This window comes from Pinus tabuliformis, chromosome 8 (genome assembly GCF_031772625.1).
Source record: "Pinus tabuliformis cultivar Carrire ecotype Pingquan chromosome 8, CPIR1, whole genome shotgun sequence".
Taxonomy (NCBI): Eukaryota; Viridiplantae; Streptophyta; class Pinopsida; order Pinales; family Pinaceae; genus Pinus; species Pinus tabuliformis.
This window is the reverse complement of record NC_142294.1, coordinates 1,115,064,779-1,115,083,332: the sequence shown is the minus strand read 5'-3', so window position 1 is coordinate 1,115,083,332 and position 18,554 is coordinate 1,115,064,779. Positions and strand designations below refer to the sequence as shown.

Here is an 18,554-nt window from a genome sequence, read left to right as displayed (position 1 = left end):
GGGCATGGAAAGGAGTGATACCGATAGACATGTGGTGTGTGGTGTTGTAGCAGAACTCACCTAAGTGAAACCACTGAATCCATGTCGTCTGCTACCCTATCACATAGTTTCTCAAGTACCCCTCCAACCACTGGTTGACCCTCTCTGTCTGGCAGTCCGTTTGAGGGTGATAACTGGTGCTAGGAGTGAGCTCTGTCCCAACCAACCTGAAGAGCTCCTGCCAAAAGCCACCCATGAATCTACTGCCTCTGTCGCTCACAATGTTCTTGGGAAATCCATGTAGTCTAAAAACCTCCCGGAAGAACAACTCGGCAACTTGGGCAGCCGTGTATTTCGTGGGGATGGTGAAGAAATGGGAAAATTTGGCTAGCTTGTCGACCATCATATATATGCAATCCTTCCCCTATATTGTGGGGAGCCCATTGATGAAATCCATCGAGATATTTTCCCATTTCCCCTCTGGAATGGGAAGTGGTTGTAATAGCCCTGCAGAGTGAGTCAACCCCCCCTTGTTCCGCTGGTAGACCTCACACTCCCTTACATGCTGCAGCACGTCCTCCGTAAGGCCTTTCCATGTGAACCTCTCCCGAACAGCCATGTAAGTCTTCCGGAACCCTTTGTGTCTCGACAGTGGTGAATCGTGAGCTGCCTGGAGTACCCTCTCCCTCAACTGTAAGTTAGGCACCAAGTAAATGCACCCCTTGTAATAGATTACCTTATCCATCACATGGTAATGCTCATCAACATGTGTCCCCTCAGTACAGTGATGTGTGGTTTGACGGTAAGTCACATGGGCGAAGCCCGGGCAGACCAAAGTTCAAATCTCATTGAGTACAATGACCTGCTGTGGTGGCAGCTAAAGGGGCAGATTCCCCTTTCCCGTGAGTCCGCTCTTGCTAAAATCATAGGAACTTAGTATACCCGACTTGCAGGTGGTTGGTTATGCTCTTGGTGTTATAGTGGCAGCTATGAGGTTTGATCTTGGGGCTCCCATAGATTAGGCCTGGAAGTTACCGATTCACCATGTGGTTAAAAAAAAACGTGTCCCCTCCAGCACCTCGCTGGGCTTCCTGTCCTTGGAGTACTCTACCAACAACTGAGCCTTCCAATCCTGGCAGATGCTCATAAGAGATAACCCAACTGATCTCTTAGATAGAGCATCGACCACCACATTGTGCTTGCCCCGCACATACTCAGTATCAAAATTGTAGGCCTGCACCTTGCTGACCCAACTCTGCTGCCCCATGAAATGTCGAAGACTGTTGTGATTAGTCTTCACTCGGAATCGGTTGCCCACTAAGAGCTAGTGGAACTTGGCCAATGCATGCATAATGGCCAGCATCTCCTTGTCATATATGGAATATGAGAGTTCATGCGGTAAGAGCTTTCGACTCTCGAAAGCTATGGGGTGCCCCTCTTGTGACAATACGGCTCCAACTCCTACCCCTGATGCATCACACTCCACCATGAATGGCTGGGAAAAATACAGGAGTGCCAAAACAGGGCAACTGCTCATCACCTCCTTGAGGCGATCGAAGGCGGCCTGTGCTCCCTTAGTCCATGTGAAGGCCCCTTTCTTGGTCAAGTCAGTCAAGGGTGCTGCCAGCTGTGAGAACCCTTTGACAAACTTCCTGTAGTAAGTGCAAATGCCCAAGAAGCCGCTCAGCGTAGTCACGTCTCGGGGTATTGGCCAATCCCGAATGGCCCAGATCTTCTCCTCATGAACCTTCACCCCGTCTGCTCCAATGATGTGCCTAAGATAAAGCATCTATGTTAATCCAAATTCGCACTTGGAGAGCTTGGCATAAAACTACTGCTCCTCCAGAATGCGCAGTACCTCCTCCAAGTGTTGGTGGTGCTCCTCCCATGTCCGACTATAGACCAGGATGTTATCAAAAAATACTAGCACGAACCTCCTCAGCTGCCCTTGAAAGATATGGTTCATGCAAGATTGAAATGTGGCAGGGGCATTGGTCAGCCCAAATGGCATGACTAGAAACTCAAAGTGCCCATAGTGGCACCGGAATGCTGTCTTCGAGATGGCCTGATCCCGAACCTTGATTTGGTGGTACCCCGAGTGTAGATCGATCTTAGAGAAGTACTTGGCTCCTCTAAGCTCATCCATCAGCTCATCAATGTGGGGAATGGGGTACCGGTTCTTAAGGGTCTTCCTATTAAGGGCTCTATAGTCGATACACATCTTGAGGGTCCCATCCTTCTTCTTCACCAGTACTATGGAAGAAGCAAAAGGACTGGAACTAGCCCTGATGTGACCCAAAGAAAGAAGCTCATGAATAGCCTTCTCTATCTCGTCCTTATAGGCTTTGGGGTGCCTGTAAGGAGTAGTGATGACTGCCTGTATACCCAGCTCCAGGTCAATGGTGTGCTCAAACCCTCTATCTGGTTGCTGCCCTGGTGGAATGTCCCTAAACACTATTGCGTACCTGTCCAGTAGAGCCTGTATGTTGGCTCGTGGTGACTGTGCCTGTCCCCCAACCTCTGAGATCCTCAACTTGACTGCCACGCAATGCCCCCATGTCGAAGATCTGCCTCCATCATGTGGGCCGAAACTGTCTGAGGCGGATAAAACTACATGCCTCTCAAGACCACCAGTTTGCCATCTAGCCTCATGAACTCCATCTCAGGTTTCCTCCAATCTGTCGTGACTCACCCAAGGGAATACAACCACTGGACACCCATCACGACCTTGGTACTTGGCACATCGACCACAAAGAAGTGGTCTGTCATCGGGTAGTTTCCCATAACTACTGTCAAGGAGGACACGTATCTGGAAAATTGGATGGTATGGTCGTCTGGCACTAGGACGAAGAACCCCTCAAACTCTGTTGTGGTGAGGCCCCTCCTCTGGACCAGCTGTGCATCTATGAAGTTGTGGGCAGCCCCACTGTCCACTAGTACCGACACCCTCTGTCCTTCTACTGTACCTTTGATCCTCAGTGTCAAAAACTTAGGAACCTCGTATAGAGAAGCAAGGACTCCCCCTGATGAGGCAAGAGATGCCCCTCCTTGTGGAGGTGGTGGTTGTGGTGGCCCTCTGTGCCCCGAACTCTCTCCATCTGTCCCACCATAATCCTACTCCACCTCGTCCTCCTGGTCACTGTCAGAAAAGGCCTCGATGTAATGTGCTCTACCCGCTGTGCACCTATGGTCTGGTGCCCAGGGCTCTCTGCATGTGAAGCACAGCTTCCTCCTTCGGAGGTCCTTCCATGTCTCCTCATCTAGCTGACCCCTTCCCTATGTGGTACTCGGTGGTGGGGGTCTAGTCTCATGCTCCTTTTGTGGGAAAGGGGTTTGTGCAGGAAATGGCGCTCTAGTCTTAGGGATGGCCCGCTGCAAGTCTCTGGCGCACACCACCGCTTCATGCAGCGTAGAGGGTCTACGTGACTTTACCAATCTATGCAGAGGCTCAAGCAAGCCCTCAATGAAGGTGTATACCCTCCTAGCCTCAGACATATCCGGGACCATCACTGACATGTAGAAAATCGAAAAAGTACTGCTCTGGGTTGCCTGTCTAGCGCAACTGTGTCAGCTCCCTGAAAGATGCCTCCAAATCCCTTTGATCAAATTGCTTCACCACCCTCCTGGTGAAGTCCTCATAAGAAACTATCTGGGCATGCCCCAAAGTGGTTAGGTCATGAAACCACCAGTCATGGGCTTTCCCCTCCAAGTGCAGCGCTGCCATCTTAATGGCCTCCTGCTTCGTCATTCGGTTGAGTTGAAAGTATGTGTCCATCTTTTCAACCCAAGCCCTGGCTGTGCACTTGGCAGTACCATCAAATGTAGGGAAGTACATCCTCCCTATAGTTCTTTGCAGCTCATTTAGCTCCCCTGTCCTTCGTACCCCTTGTTCCTCTCACTCTGCTTGAGCTTGCAGTAATCTTTGAAGGAGAGGGCTTCTTTGAAATCTTCGTCCATTGCTTGCCACTCTCTGAAGTAATCCCCCATTTGTGGAGTGTCTTCCTCCCTTGCTGGTTCGATTTGTGCTCTTGGCACGAAGGAGGGTAGTGTAGCCCTAGTGGGCACACTTATTGAAGGGCGTAGCACTGCTGGTGAGGGATGATCGAAAAGATGAGAAGCCCCGAAAGTTTCTCCAAACAAAAACCCTCAAAGTGTGGCTCTGTCTCGACTCTGTGATTTGATCTCCTCCAGCATGTCTTTCTGCCCCTTGGCCAAGTCACTCAAAGCCCTCAAGAGGCTATCAAAAGCCATCTGCTCCCTGCTCTTGGGCTCTGTCATTTCCTCCTGTCCGACCACTGTTTTCCCTTTTTCCTCCGTGTCTGGTGTAATTTCCAGCTCCCTTTCTTTGCTCCTGTACCTATGCCTCCGATAAGTGATGTTCTCCCAAGTCTTCTCCTCTCATAGGAAACGAACCCCATCGCTGAGCCAAGAATTAGGCTATGATACCACTGTAATGTTCCCAAGTGGTGATTTAAGTGATATTCCAAATAAATAAACAATGCAACAACATAAAATTAAAAATAAACATTAAACAGCCATGAAACACTGTAAATCTGGAACTGTTGAGCCATATATTATGAAATACGAGAGCATAAGTACAATATATAAATGAAGTGGTGCACCTGGGCTTGTCTCAAGGACAAGCTGGACCAAACCCAGGTGATGGAATAACTGAGATGATGGTTGTTCAGTTGTTGCACCACTCTGCACTGCGCTGTCCTAGTAAAACTTGATCTGCTGACTTCGACTTGCTGGAATGTGCCCAAAAACCAGCCAGAAAATTTTGTCCTTCAACCTTAGACTCCTTGGACAAAACCCAGAAGAACCTAGAAGGGAATTTCTTTAATTTTGATTTTGGATTTTCAACCTCCTAGGAGTCCCTCTCCGGCTACTGTTGTCAAATTCGATTTGCAGGAAACAGCCTGCAAATCCACCTGGAAACACCCCTCAAAAGCTGCTTTCACCTGTGATAGTTGATTCCTTTCTCCCGAATGATCCTTCGCCCAGATGGCTACTCTCCTAAGTCCCACGAAATTGCTGCCAGAGGCCATTGCGCAGTCCCTCTGCCCAAAAAAGCATACTCCTGTAATTATTGACTAGATGGCTGCAAAACTCCGAGAAAATGTCCTTAGCCCTCTACCTTTCCTGCTCCCGAAACTCCCAGCAAGGTAGGGACCTCCTAGCTGTCTCAATCGTCTTCTGCGTATTTATGGCTGCCCAGAAAGTACGCATGTCCCCTCCTCTGCGTGGCCAGGTGAACTGTAAATCAATGTTGGAACTCCTGCAATCTCTGTGGAACAGCCTCCCTAGGGCAGGCATGGATAGTCCCTCGAAGTAGAGGTTGAATCTTCCCTATGGAAGAGTCGTGGCTAAACAGCCAGTAGACTCGCTAAGCAGCAGAGCGTACAGAGGTAAGTTTGTTTGTCAAATGATCAAAATGCTACAAAATGAGATCTCCTTCCCCTTTTATCACTTTGGGTTCCCTTAGTCTCTTGTGGGCCCCACCTTCCACTAGTTCGAATTCTCTCCAATGTATCTCTTGGCCAATTCGAATTGTTCATGTGGGTGGCCCCCACATTCCACTAGCTGCCAGAAATAAAGTCGAATTGCCAATAGTTCCTAAGTTTTGCGTGTGGGGTCTTCCTCCTAAGCCAAAAGTGATGCCAAAATTGTGTCGCTGCACCTCGTGACTAATACATTTAAGAAGGGACATGACATAGAAGCTTGTAAGGACCATCCAACCAGCCCCGTATGCGATTGGCCTTTTCTGGCTGCTACATTTATGAGTATGGTCGATTTAAAAAACTCACATATGGAAAATTCTGGAGTACTATTACAGATTAAATGCATTTCAAGGACAAGAATAACATGTAAGAGGATCACACACCCAAACAACACTGTGATTCTAATTTCTTTTGACTGAATAAATCGATTGCTGGACGTTTGTTATTATCCCTCTATAATTTCTTAAATTAGACAATTTTAGCAAAGTAGCATAACGATATTATCAATTTCAGTAGATTTGAAAGTTTGTTATTATCCTCGTTTAATCATGATGAAGGGTTTGACCAGACTTTGGATCAAGTTAATAAAATTTAATTGTTTTCATTGTAGGTTTTGGAGTTTTTCACTTTAAATTTTCGGAAAAATAAAAATAAAAATGGTCAATGTTTTTGATTAGATATATGGATTTCAACATTTTGATTTTAAAATATGGTCTAATTAAAAAAAAACATTATGATTATTTTTTACCTCGTTTTTAAATAAAGAAATGGATAACTTAATGATATATTATAAAGATATATATAATTTCTGATTCCAATACATAATTAAGAGAAAAAAAAACAAAAGACAAACTGAAAACAAATGGATTACTATTTACCTTCCACCTCTGCTAAAGAAATGAATAGCTGGGATATATTATAAAGATATTTACAAATTTTTAAATTTACGTAAAATTCACTAAAACATTGTTTATTTAAACTATTGGCTTAGAACTCGATTGACCACAAGCAAAAAGATAGATTACACTAAACCATTATTTAGTGTAATTAGTACCAGTGAACTAGATATCATATTTTAATGTGAAATTCAAAATAAATGAATAAGCTAAATACATTTTTGTCTTTTTATTGTCTTTTAATAATATATATCTAAGTATTTAAAAAGTATAGATATTTCTATCTTCGCCAATTATGTACATTGTAAAGATTACAATATTATAATAGAAAAAAAATAAAAATAATATATTAGTAGTTAATGCAATTATTATTTACAAAATCTATATAGTACCATGATGACTTTGATGACATGTTCATGACGAGTAGTACATGAAAAAAATCTAATGAAACTCCTCGGAAGTCATGATTATTATTAAATGGATGCTTTATCCGCAATTAATATATATATATTTTTAGATAAAACATTATATAAACAAAGCTGTAGGGCAAAAATACATGAACACCACCATACAAAAGTTATAAAAAGAGAAAAGGCTCACATCAAAAATTCTTGAACCACTTGGCTCAATAAATGGCACATTAAAATAAAAAGCGAAATTTTTATATGACATCTTGGAAAAGAAACAACATGACAACAACACTATGTTCGGCCAATTTTCTGAATAATTATTACATTTAGCTGGGACTAATTACATCATAATAATACAAAACAAATTAGTAGGTAAACTAAGTGACAGGGAATGCTAGCTATGCGGCCTTGTTTATAAATCAAAATTTGCAATTTAAACAAGTCTAGTCATACTTGTATTTTCAAAATCATAATTTGAACTCACCTTTAATTTTAATACCTATGTTGCATGGGTTCGCAAACCCAGGGGTGGGGTTCTCGAACCCGTCCTAGGTTCTCGTCCCGAAGTACTGGATTCGGGTATGGGTTCTTTTGAGAAGAACCCATAAGAACCGGGTTCTCCACTAAAAAAATTGGGTTATTTTCTCTTGACGGGTACGAAAAACCCTAATGATGGGTACTTGGAACCCCAAAATCGGGTTCTTTGGGGTTCATTTTAGTTTTATTTTTAAATTTTTAATTAATTTTATGGGATTCCCCTAATATTCCGGGTAGCTAGTTCTTCATCTTGCGAGAGGAATTGGAGTACTTATGCCTTAATCCATTCAATAAAGAGAAATAGATTGGGCTTAAAGAACGTAGAGAACTTAGTGTACATTCATAGCACACTTTGTCTCATATCTCGAAAAGACCCTGGGTACAAGGAGGGTCCTTTCAAGAGATGGGACCAATATGCAGATGATTCTATGTGTGTGGACAAGGAGATACAACCAGATGGCCTTATTGAGCTACCTCCAGTTACTATCAATGAGCAGGAGCCTCAAGATGAGAGTGATTCCTCCCTGGAGAGCACACTAACTGAAGATCTGAGTGAGATGCCGATGACATGGATGTTGATGACATGGCTTGAGGAAGCCATTTTTCACTATTAGCTATTTTATTTTAGTATTTTAAAATTTCCTAGTTCTTGTTTGGAGATGCCTTAAGGCAAATTTTCAATGTAGTATGACAATGGACATATATCATGATTCTTATTAATATGTAAACTCCAATTTGCACTTGATATCAAACTAGAAATTTTGAAATTTCATTGTGAATGTTGAATGCTCAATTATGTGCATGTTTAAATATTTAAAGTTTAAATCATAAATATTTTAGTTTTTTTGTTTAAAGTTGAAAAATATACAAATTCACATATATTATAATTTATAAAATATAATATTTATATATTATATATATAAATTATAATATACCCCCGACGAACCCACGCACCCTGTTTCAAAAAAATGACGTACCCGTCCCCGTCCCCATACTCGTAGCCGTCCCTGAACCCATGTTTCCCGGAAACATAGTTTAATGCATTAAAAATCAAATTTTGATATACCTTGAGTTTGAATTTCCAAATTTTATCTTTCACTTGAGGTTACTTGGTCATTAAAGCAAATCTGAAATATATTATTGCATAACATAAATCAGATTTGTGAATTTTACAAAGTCGAGTGCTTTAGCATTATCTTAATCATATTCTAGACTTATCTCTGAAAATGAGAGATTATTTCAAAGTTCTCATATCTTAGAACCAAATGGTGATTTAACTTAAGTTTGTTCTTAAAGGATTTATATTTCACTTGGGTTGTTCTTTACGTTTACAAAACTGTAATTTCATCTTGAATTCAATAAATTAGATTCGTAAATCAACTTTTTGAGCATTATCCCACATCATTGAAAGAGTTTGAGCAAGTAGTTTTCACCACTAAAACTCAAATATGGAAATTTGCCTTCACTAAATAACATAAACCAGGTTTGGGTTTGATCCACTCAACCCTTAATATAACAACCCATCTATAAATACAAAGAACGCAAGCATAATAGCAGGTATACGGTACATGCATATGATAGCTACATATGCATGTGTCGCATACACCGCACTAGTATTTTATACTAAACTGATTATAAGTGCTAAATACCATGACACTTCTTGGAATAGAAGTTCTACTCATTCGTCAATGTTGCGTAATGCATGGTTAGCTCATAAAAGAGGACTATATACATATTATATGTTCCAGATTATTGATAAAATTATATCAACAAATTAATATAATAAAGGTTAATTATTAATATAAATAATTAATTAAAAAAGGGTCCAAGTATAAAGTTTATAAAACCTTATATTAAAAACAAATATAAATGAAACTTTATATTAAAAGAAATATAAATAAATCTTTATATTAAAATATAAATAAAACAATGTAATATGATAAAAATATATATAAACGTTATAATGTTTAAAGATACGTGAATATACAATGTAATCTTAAAAGATTAATAAATATCATATGGTTTCAAAAGGCGTATTTCATTCACGACCTAAATTGAGACCAGGAGGGGCTACGTAGGCGGAGGCGTGGCATTAGCAGGGTGAGCGGTGGCTGCAGGTGGGAGGGCGGCCACCGCCAAACCAGAGGATATAAACCGTAGGTCATGGGTTGAGCAAGGGGGAGGAAAACCAGGAGGAAGAATTCGGAAGGCAAGGGAATCAGCCATTGGAAGAGCTTGAGCATTCTGAGGTTCTGGGCACGGGGGACAGTGAGCTTCTGTTGAGAAGCTTACTGGATTGAGCAGCTAGGCTCTGCTCAGTCTGGCTGGGTGGATTCGGTCTCTCGGTAACTGGAGCAGCGTAGCCAGAGGCATCTTCAAACTGCAGCAGTTCAGGTAGGTACTTCAACTGTAGGTAAATTCCTTACTGTTTTCTGTACATCTGTTTTTTAGTTCTTACACTTAATCACTTTGCATCTAAGTGGATTTATGTGATTTATGTTTACATTAAGGCTAAATCTACTTGTATAAGACATTATATCACTAAAGCATTAATCTTCTATATCTACATATATTTTTTCATCTTGATTTGATTTTTTCAACAAAGTAAGCCTTTGCATATTGTGGTTAAATCATATTAAGATTTAGTTTCTTAAGGCCCATATAATCATTGTGTAATTGAGGGATACCTCACTTGGCTAGTAGAGAGCCCGCCAAAAGTGAAGGAAGAAGTTATATTGAGGTGAAAGTAAGCTTGACAATTGGCAATGATCTACTTTATAGAGCTTGGAATGGAGCTTTCTCAGCCACATGCCCTTTTGCTTCCAACTCATGTACATCTCTTGGCTTTTGCTCTAAACAACTTGGCAAAAATGAACTTTTTCATGATTATTCTGTTGTTTGCGTAGATTGTGTTGTTTCAAATGTCCATATAGAATATTTTGTTTGAGAGTAAGTTTCTCTTCAAGACAGATATTGAAAACATATGACACGTAAGGCAATAATACAACATTGGCACTCTAAACATTGAAACAACATGGTTGGCTGAAGACAGATATTGAGCATAGTACTATTTTGTGTGATACATGCCCTATCTAAAAGAAAATTATAGTCTAGGTTTGGAGTGGGGAGAACATGTTATGAAAAGAAAATTAATACAAACATGGTTGCTGAGAAACGATTTTGAGGTGTTTCAGCTACAAATGAAGTAATTTGTAATTCTTTTTGGTTGTTTTTCCTATAATTTGTCAAGTTTACATAATGGATCCATGCTGGAATTGCCATTTTATAGTATACATATATTTTTATTTTAAAAATGAAACTAACTATTCCCAGGATTGGCATGTTTCCTTGAAATGAAGATCTAGGATTGCCAATCCGTAGACTTGATGGAGAAGAATATGTATCAGTTATTGATGAATTCATGGAAGCAGTTTTTGCACGGTGGCCAAAAGTCATAGTGCAGGTAACTTATCAATGTGAAATTTAAGTCTTTGTAAGGAAGCTTCTTTAAAGTAATATGAAATAGCAAATTGTTGAAAAGATTTTCATTTTGATGTAGTTTGAGGACTTCCAAAGCAAGTGGGCTTTCAAACTGCTACAACGGTATCGAAATCAATACAGAATGTTTAATGATGATGTTCAGGTACGATATTTGTTCATCTCAAGTGTGTCTAATATTAGATATTTTATTTCTTTTGACATGAAAATAAATGTATATGTGAGGTGAATTTGATGAATGTTAATTATCTAAGATTGCATACCAATAGGGAAAGGACTTTGAATAACAAGAAGTGATCTGATACATGGTAGAATAATTTAGTTAGACTTGTTGTAGCTCAAAATCTCACCTAGGAGGAAAAGTCCTAACCCAGTGAGAGAGGCAAGAGGCAACTCTTAGGAAAGCCACCCATTGTCACCTTATTGACCTTGCCTTACTCTTTAAACTATGGAAAGGGTCCTAGTCGAGTGGGGAGTCCCTAAAGGTCAAGCCAAGTCAAAATCATTGAGTGCCCTAAGACGTGGTTTGACTAAGGCTTTGGTAAGAATAAGTCTACCTACTCTCAAGAGGAAAATGTCAGAACTCTAGGTGTGAGCAAGAGCATCTCAAATTGCCAATTATGGACAAGCTTTAATGTATTAATCTTAGACAAACTATACGTGCTGAAAGTGATGCTTGGAAATAAAATGAATTTTTATCATGCATAAAGTAAATAACACGTATCCAAATTGCACCAGGAAACTTGAGGCATGTATATCAATGAAAATGTATCCAAAGGAAAGAACATAAGAACAATCATAATGTGTTAAACTTGTCTAGGTGAGAGATGAGAAAGTATTTATGCTATATAACACTTCATATCACCATAGATACATCAATATCTAAAACAATGACCATACAACCTTGGATATCCAGATTTAAAAAGGAGATTTAGGTGCAATGAAGCAAGTCGCTTCTTTTATCTCATCAATAATTTGTCTTCTTTATGTTTATATACTATAGAAACACCTCAATTCTAACACAATTTTATGTGAAATGACCTCAAATTAATGCAAGGATAGCTTTTCACCACGCGTTTTCCCAGCATAAATTTAGGAAAACAACATAGATAATGAATCTTTAACAATTTTAAATTTTCCCTAAAACATTAGGGTTAGATTCTATAATATTCTAACTAGAAATTTACAGTGAAATACCAAAACATGAATTGGCTACAACACAACTATAACATGTAAAATCTGAACACATTACATGCAGTACCAATTAGAACTCCATAATGCAGAAATAATGAATCTAAGCCATTTTATTGATAATCATGGAAATCTGAGTACAAATGGGATGGAAAGTGTGCACCTGTGTAATGTTCCAAATGGAAAATTAATAGTGATAATCAAGCGAATGCAACAAATTCAACACAATGAAAATGTACACAGATCAGAGAACTAGAAATGAGCCAGAAACACCAAAATGGGCCAATTTTATTATATATTTAAAGGAGTACAAAATAGATTGGAGTGAGTGCACATGGGCTTGCTTAGATCAAGCTACAAGCCCCAGCTGGATGAATATCAGCTGCCCAAATGATGCAGGAAGCTCCCAAACAAATGATTGCGCTGGCCCTTGAAGAAGTACACTGCTGGCTGAGTTGGGACCCCTGTTTGACACCCCAAATCTGCCCCTAAAATTCTGCCAAATTATTTCTGAGATCCTTGTCAAAAACCAAGAAAAACCCAGAAAGGGTTGTGGCAAATTCTTCTGACCATCTGGGACCCAAAATTTGAGCTCTCTCTGAGTCTCCACCCCATAGACTGCCAAATAATTCTGTTGTTGGGAGCACCAAAACTTCCCCAAAAATTCTGCAAAATTAGGAGCCAACTCCTTGACCTCTGACCAACAAAACCCAAAAATGTTTTGAGCTAATTTCGACCTCCCGGAATTACCCAAAATTGGTATTACGCCCTTCTAAGTAAAGACTGCGTGTGAGAATTTCTAAACTGAAATTCTACTGCAGCAATTGATTTATTTCACCTACTTATTATTCACAATAAGTTATTTATGAAATCCCTTCAGCAAATACTAAAATAAATTCTACTACAGTTATCACACAATTACCCAAAGAAAAATACATGCACAAGAACCAATCACATCAACGCAGTTATTTTCAGACAATTGTTCCTGGAAAAACCCAATGCGGGAAAACCGGTGCAACAGATGAGGGATTTATTAATCTTCAACAGCAATTGCTTTTACAAGGAATGATTTTACAGAGAAACTTGAAGAAAACACCTGAGACTTTCCCTTTGAGACTTTCTGACACTTTGGAGACCTTGCTCCCACTCCTGCGTCACCTTTGCGTCACTCTACGTGGCTCAGCGTGGCTCTGAGTGGTTCTGTGTCCCTGTGCGTCACCCTGCGTGAGGGCTACGTCTCTCCTTTGGACTGTGTCTCTCTCTGCGTTGTCTCCCACTGTCCTTGCGTCACCTCCTCCTCAGTCACTGCCTGTTGTTGATGCCCTCCTCTTCCTCCACCCTGCAACTCTCCCTCTGAAATCAATCTCCTTCTTGAGAATCGATTTTTCTTGAGATATTGAGTATCTGTCGGTGTGTCTCCAAATGATCCTCAAGTATTCTCTTATACTTTTCCTGTTGATATATCAACGGCCGAGATTAAGTCTCTAATCAACGGCTAAGATTAAAACAGACTTGATCCTTGTCTCTTAGAAGCTTCTCACCCTTATCTTTATTAATACCCATTAATATCTTTATTTTCTTAAGTTTATACTTTGGAACCCATTAAAAATATTAATTATTTTAATAACTACTCATCCGGGTGGAATTTCTCAAAACGATTTCTGGGTCTTGGAGATCTCATGTGCCTTAGCCTCTCCTCCAAATTTCAAGGCTAGCGCACATTCGATGTTACCAAAATCAACACTCCCTCTTAGCGAGGAATGTGCTCTAGCAATGCTTTCACCATAGAAGTATCACACCGATCTTCAACATCGGTACCTGTGCTAATGCTTAGCCTACTGCCCCATATCCACTACACTGTTGTTTCCCATACTGCTGCCCATGACGCTGCCACTGCCACTGCTACCTCTGTACTGCAGTTCCCTCTTAGTCATGCTGCATCATGCTGCCCATAGCACTGCCATTGCTAATTGCTGCACTGCAACTCCCAACACTTATCCATTTCTCCTACTGAAATAGATTCTTCACCATCTCCATCTTCTCTCTGAAATAAACGAACTTTGTTCTTCCTAGAGCCTTGGTGAGGATATTTGCCACTTGTTCTCATGTGGGAGTGTACCTCAACTGTACTGCTCCTCGTTAGACACAGTTTCTGACAAAGGAACACTTGATAACAATGTGCTTCGACTGATCATGAAATACTGGATTTTCAGAGAGCTTGATGCAACTTTGATTATCACACAAGATCCTAGTCGCTTCCATCCTTCTCCTGAATAGATTCACAAGCAATTTCCTAAGCCATATGGCTTCGCACGAAACTGTGCTAGTTGCCATATATTCTGCTGCAGTTGAGCTGAAAGCCACGGATTTTTGTTTCCTACTACACCAGGAGGTCATTCCTGATCCAATGTTGAAACAATACCCAATTGTACTTTTCCGATCTACTGAACTTCCAGCGCAATTTGCGTAAGTGAACCCACTCAACCTGATGCCATTGCCTCAGGTGTACAATAGTCCATGCTTAACTGTTCTTTGTATATACCTAAGAATATGTTTGGTTGTTGCTCAGTGCGCCCTCTTGAGTTCCACCATGAACTGACTAAGGGTGTTGACAGCGTAACAAATGTTTGGCCTGGTATTGACCAGATACATCAGGGACCCTATAAGCTGCCTGTACAAGGTGGGATCAATGTCTTTATCTTCTTATGCATCAATCTTCTTCTAGTTGGTGATCATTGGAGTAGCCATAGGTCTACAGTCCTGCAACCTGAATCTCTTCAAGATCTCTATAGCATATCTCCCTTGTCCAAGGAAGATCTCACCCTTGTGCTGCCAAACATCCAACCCCAGGAAATAATGGATCTATCCCAAATCCTTCATGTTGAATTGTGTGGCTAGGTTCTTGCAGTCTTTGATGAGCCTGGATGATCTTGTGAGGAAAATATCGTCCACATATAACACTAGGATTAGAGGCTCATTCTCTATGACAAGATAGTAGAGATTGGGTCTATGTCACTGTTGTCGAACCCGATCTTTTGCAAGTAGCCATCAATTCGACCGTACCATGCTCTAGGTGCCTGTTTAAGCCCATACAAGGCTTTCTTTAATATGCATACATGAGATTTCTTCTCATGTTTCTCAAAATCCTCTAGCTGTTCAATGTATACTTCCTCTTCTATTACCCCGTTCAAGAATGTCATCTTGACATCCATCTGATCAATCTACCACCCCATCTGAGCTGCAAGAGATATCACGGTTCTAATATAAGTATACCTGGTTACTGGGGAGAAGGTTTCTCCGTAGTCTATGCCTTCCTTCTCAACATACCCCTTAGCCACAAACCTGACTTTGTATTTCTCCACACTGCTGTCTGCAGCATATTTGACCTTGTAGATCCATCTCGAACCTACCACTGACCTGTCCTGAGGCCTAGGTACCACTTCCCAGACATCATTGACCATTATAGAGTTGTATTCCTCCACCATAGCATCTACCCATACTTGATGCTGAACGGCCTCCTGAAAACTAGAAGGTTCCCCAACTTGAGCTACTAAGGCCTGGTATCTGTCTGGCTGTCTTCGCTCCCTTTTATTATTCCTGGGTGCACCAATGAAGTCCTCTGTACCCGACTTGTTTGGGTATACGACAATATGCTAAACTCCCTATTGTCGCACAGATTGACACGACAACGCTTAGACCGGGGGGCTGTCACCCTGATCCTCGATCTCTTCATTTAAGCCTGTCTCCTGCGGCTAAGGGGGGTAGACCCTATAGGGAAATGGGTGACCAACTGTGAACCAGTTGGGTTAGGAGACACGAAAGGAAACCAACACTTACTTGATTTAGAAGTTAATAGACCAGTGCCTTGTGGAGTTAATGTTTAATCGATTAAGTATCAGATACTGCAGCAATATAAACCATGAAGAGCAATCATTTATCATGAAAAGCTTAACTTTTGCCAGATACAAGATAACCATAAAGGCTCAATAGCTTAGCAATTTAAAAGAGTAAATGCTTTAAACAACCACCAGAGATCACATATATGCAGTAAATCTTGAAATGAACATTTAAACACGATAAACATTAACTCCCACGCCAAAATATTAGCCTCAGCACAAAAGATGAAACCTAAAAATTTCCCGGGCTAAAACTGAAATTGCAAAATACATTTCCCTCTTTTTTTTTTTTTTAGATCTAAAAACAAAACTTTAATAAAACTAAGATCTAGTCTAAAACTAAAATAAAAAAAAATTATTAAATCTAAAATTAGAAAATAATTAAAATCTACATAAACAAAGGGACTCTTTTTAAGCTTTTTATTTTTATATTTCTGAATCTAAAATTTAATAAAACAAAACTAAACAAAAATTTAATTCTAACTTAATCTACAAAACTAAACTTAAATCTAAATTTGAATCTAGAATATACATCTGGAGCACCTAAGTTAAAATAAAAATTTAAATGAAAGTCAAAATTTTCTTTCCCATTTTTATTTTTATTTTTTATTTTAAATATATATATATATATATTTTTATTTTTTATATTTAAATAAATTTAAAACTAAACTAAAATTAATCTAATGAAAACAAAGCCTAACATTTAAATTTAAAATCTAAAGTCTAACCATATAATAATAAAAAAAATCAAATCAAACTAAAAACTCAAACTAACTAAAGTTCTAAACTATAATGTGAAAGAAATATAAAACAAACGCTCAACTCTTACTCACGCTGAGGGCCCAAAAAAATGATATGCCGCATACCTGAAGTTTCGAAACTAAAACGCAGTCGTGTAAAACCGAGAACGATTCTTCGTGCGCAGGCAGAGGAAGGTTTCACGCGTAACACTTCAGAAACTCACCCAATCTGCAAGTGAAAGATGCGATCACAGGATTTAACCAGCAGAGTGCTTCTTCGATGGTGGATGAATGTCTTTTGTCGGTTCGCGGCCTCCAGCAATTATATATAACCACACTGATCAGACCCACAATGCCTGGCCTGTATAAAAAAAAAAATTGAAACATTCTCTTGCTTGTGACGGTAGCTACGAGGTGAATGGAGGATAGCACAGGAACGCAGGGGTAGCTGGAGCTGCAGATGTAATGGCGGCAAGGAGAAGGTGCAATGCAGGACGACAGTGATTGAAAGAAAAAACGCATGGGTATTTTCTTGACAGCCGACGCGCTAACCAAATGCGGGTTCATCCAAATCGTAATGCTCCATGCACACAGATTTTCGATTTTGCTGCTCAGATTTAAAGACGGCTTGGTGACGGCGACGTGTATGAGTGTGCAGGTTAAACAATGGAGTGCTGGCTGCAAATTAACTGAGAATTGCAGAGAAGCAATGCATAGACGGAGAGTTTAGCACATAGAAATGTTGAATCATGCGTAGCAGGAGTGAAACATTGGGTAGCGCTTTATAAGATTTGATTAGTGTGAGCAAGAAAAAGAAAGGGCTGCACGGATGGAGAGAATGGCCTGGAGAAAGAGCTGCGTAGGGAGAAAGAAAGTTGACGATGGGCAGAGATATGGCAGTATGCAGGTGGATAGATATGCAGGACGCTGGAGGAAAAAGGGGCAGCGATTTGCAAGTTTGCTGAATGATGATCTGACAGTGAGAACTCAGGAGCTGATTATCAAATGAAACCGATGTGAAAATTTTTCCAGATCTGAAAAACCCCTGGACAGCGAAACAGTGACCCTGCAAAACTTAATTTTTCCACAAGAAATTTTGTCTTAGACCTGCAAATGGAAAACAAAATCCGGAAAGTATATGCAAAGATTTAAATGAAAAACCCTTCAAAACTGATATAAAATCGTAAAATTTATAGCTCTAAAACAGCCAGATTTAGCAATAACAGCAGTAATATTTTCAGAAAATTTCAGATTTTCACTATGAAGAACTTCAGAAAATCTCTCATGCAAATTAGAAAAATAAACTGAATGATAGACCCAAGATCAAAACCAGCTGGGCTCAGCAAGAAAAATGCTTGCGGGAGTTGGCTGGTTCAGCCGAGAACTTCCCCAAACACCCGCTAATCTTCTTTAATAAGGGTTTCCTGCACAGCTCACTTCAACCATCAGTAAAGAGAGAGAAAATAATACTAGATCTCAAAAAGCAATGGAGATACCTGCCATTACTCCAGAAACCCTAATACCATTAAAACCCTAGTAAGTGAACAAGATCCCTGTGCTCACAATACTCTAAAATAAGCTGTTATTAATGGCTGAAAAATAAAATATGCAGAAAATAAAACAGCTCACAGCACTTCCAGAGAGTAACACCAGCAAGATTTGAACCCCAAAGTCTTATTTTATTAACCAGAAACAGATTGCAAGAGAGCTTCTTCAGCACAAGACTCACAGATCGAATGAATTCAAATGACCCCTAGGACCCTATTTAAAGAAAAAGAAATCCCAACGGCTAGTTCGAGTGATCCATGTTGAAATGATCTCGACCGTCGATGAGAATCAAGATATCTCTTAATCTCATCTGTCGAATTAGTTAATTCATTTAAAAATGAAAATTTGCATTTAT

At 40.0% G+C, this 18,554-nt stretch overlaps 1 protein-coding gene across 2 annotated transcripts in view; it reads left to right on the top strand.

The window, feature by feature from the left end:
• The window catches only part of LOC149239248 (NAD-dependent malic enzyme, mitochondrial-like), a 525,613-nt gene that overhangs the window by 313,374 nt on the left and 193,685 nt on the right, over positions 1-18,554 (top strand). For both annotated transcript variants that reach the window (XM_089373361.1, XM_089373362.1), the window contains exons 7-8: positions 10,686-10,789; positions 10,886-10,969. In XM_089373361.1, the coding sequence (XP_089229487.1) occupies positions 10,686-10,789; positions 10,886-10,969 (188 nt within the window). The remainder of the gene's footprint in view (positions 1-10,685; positions 10,790-10,885; positions 10,970-18,554) is intronic.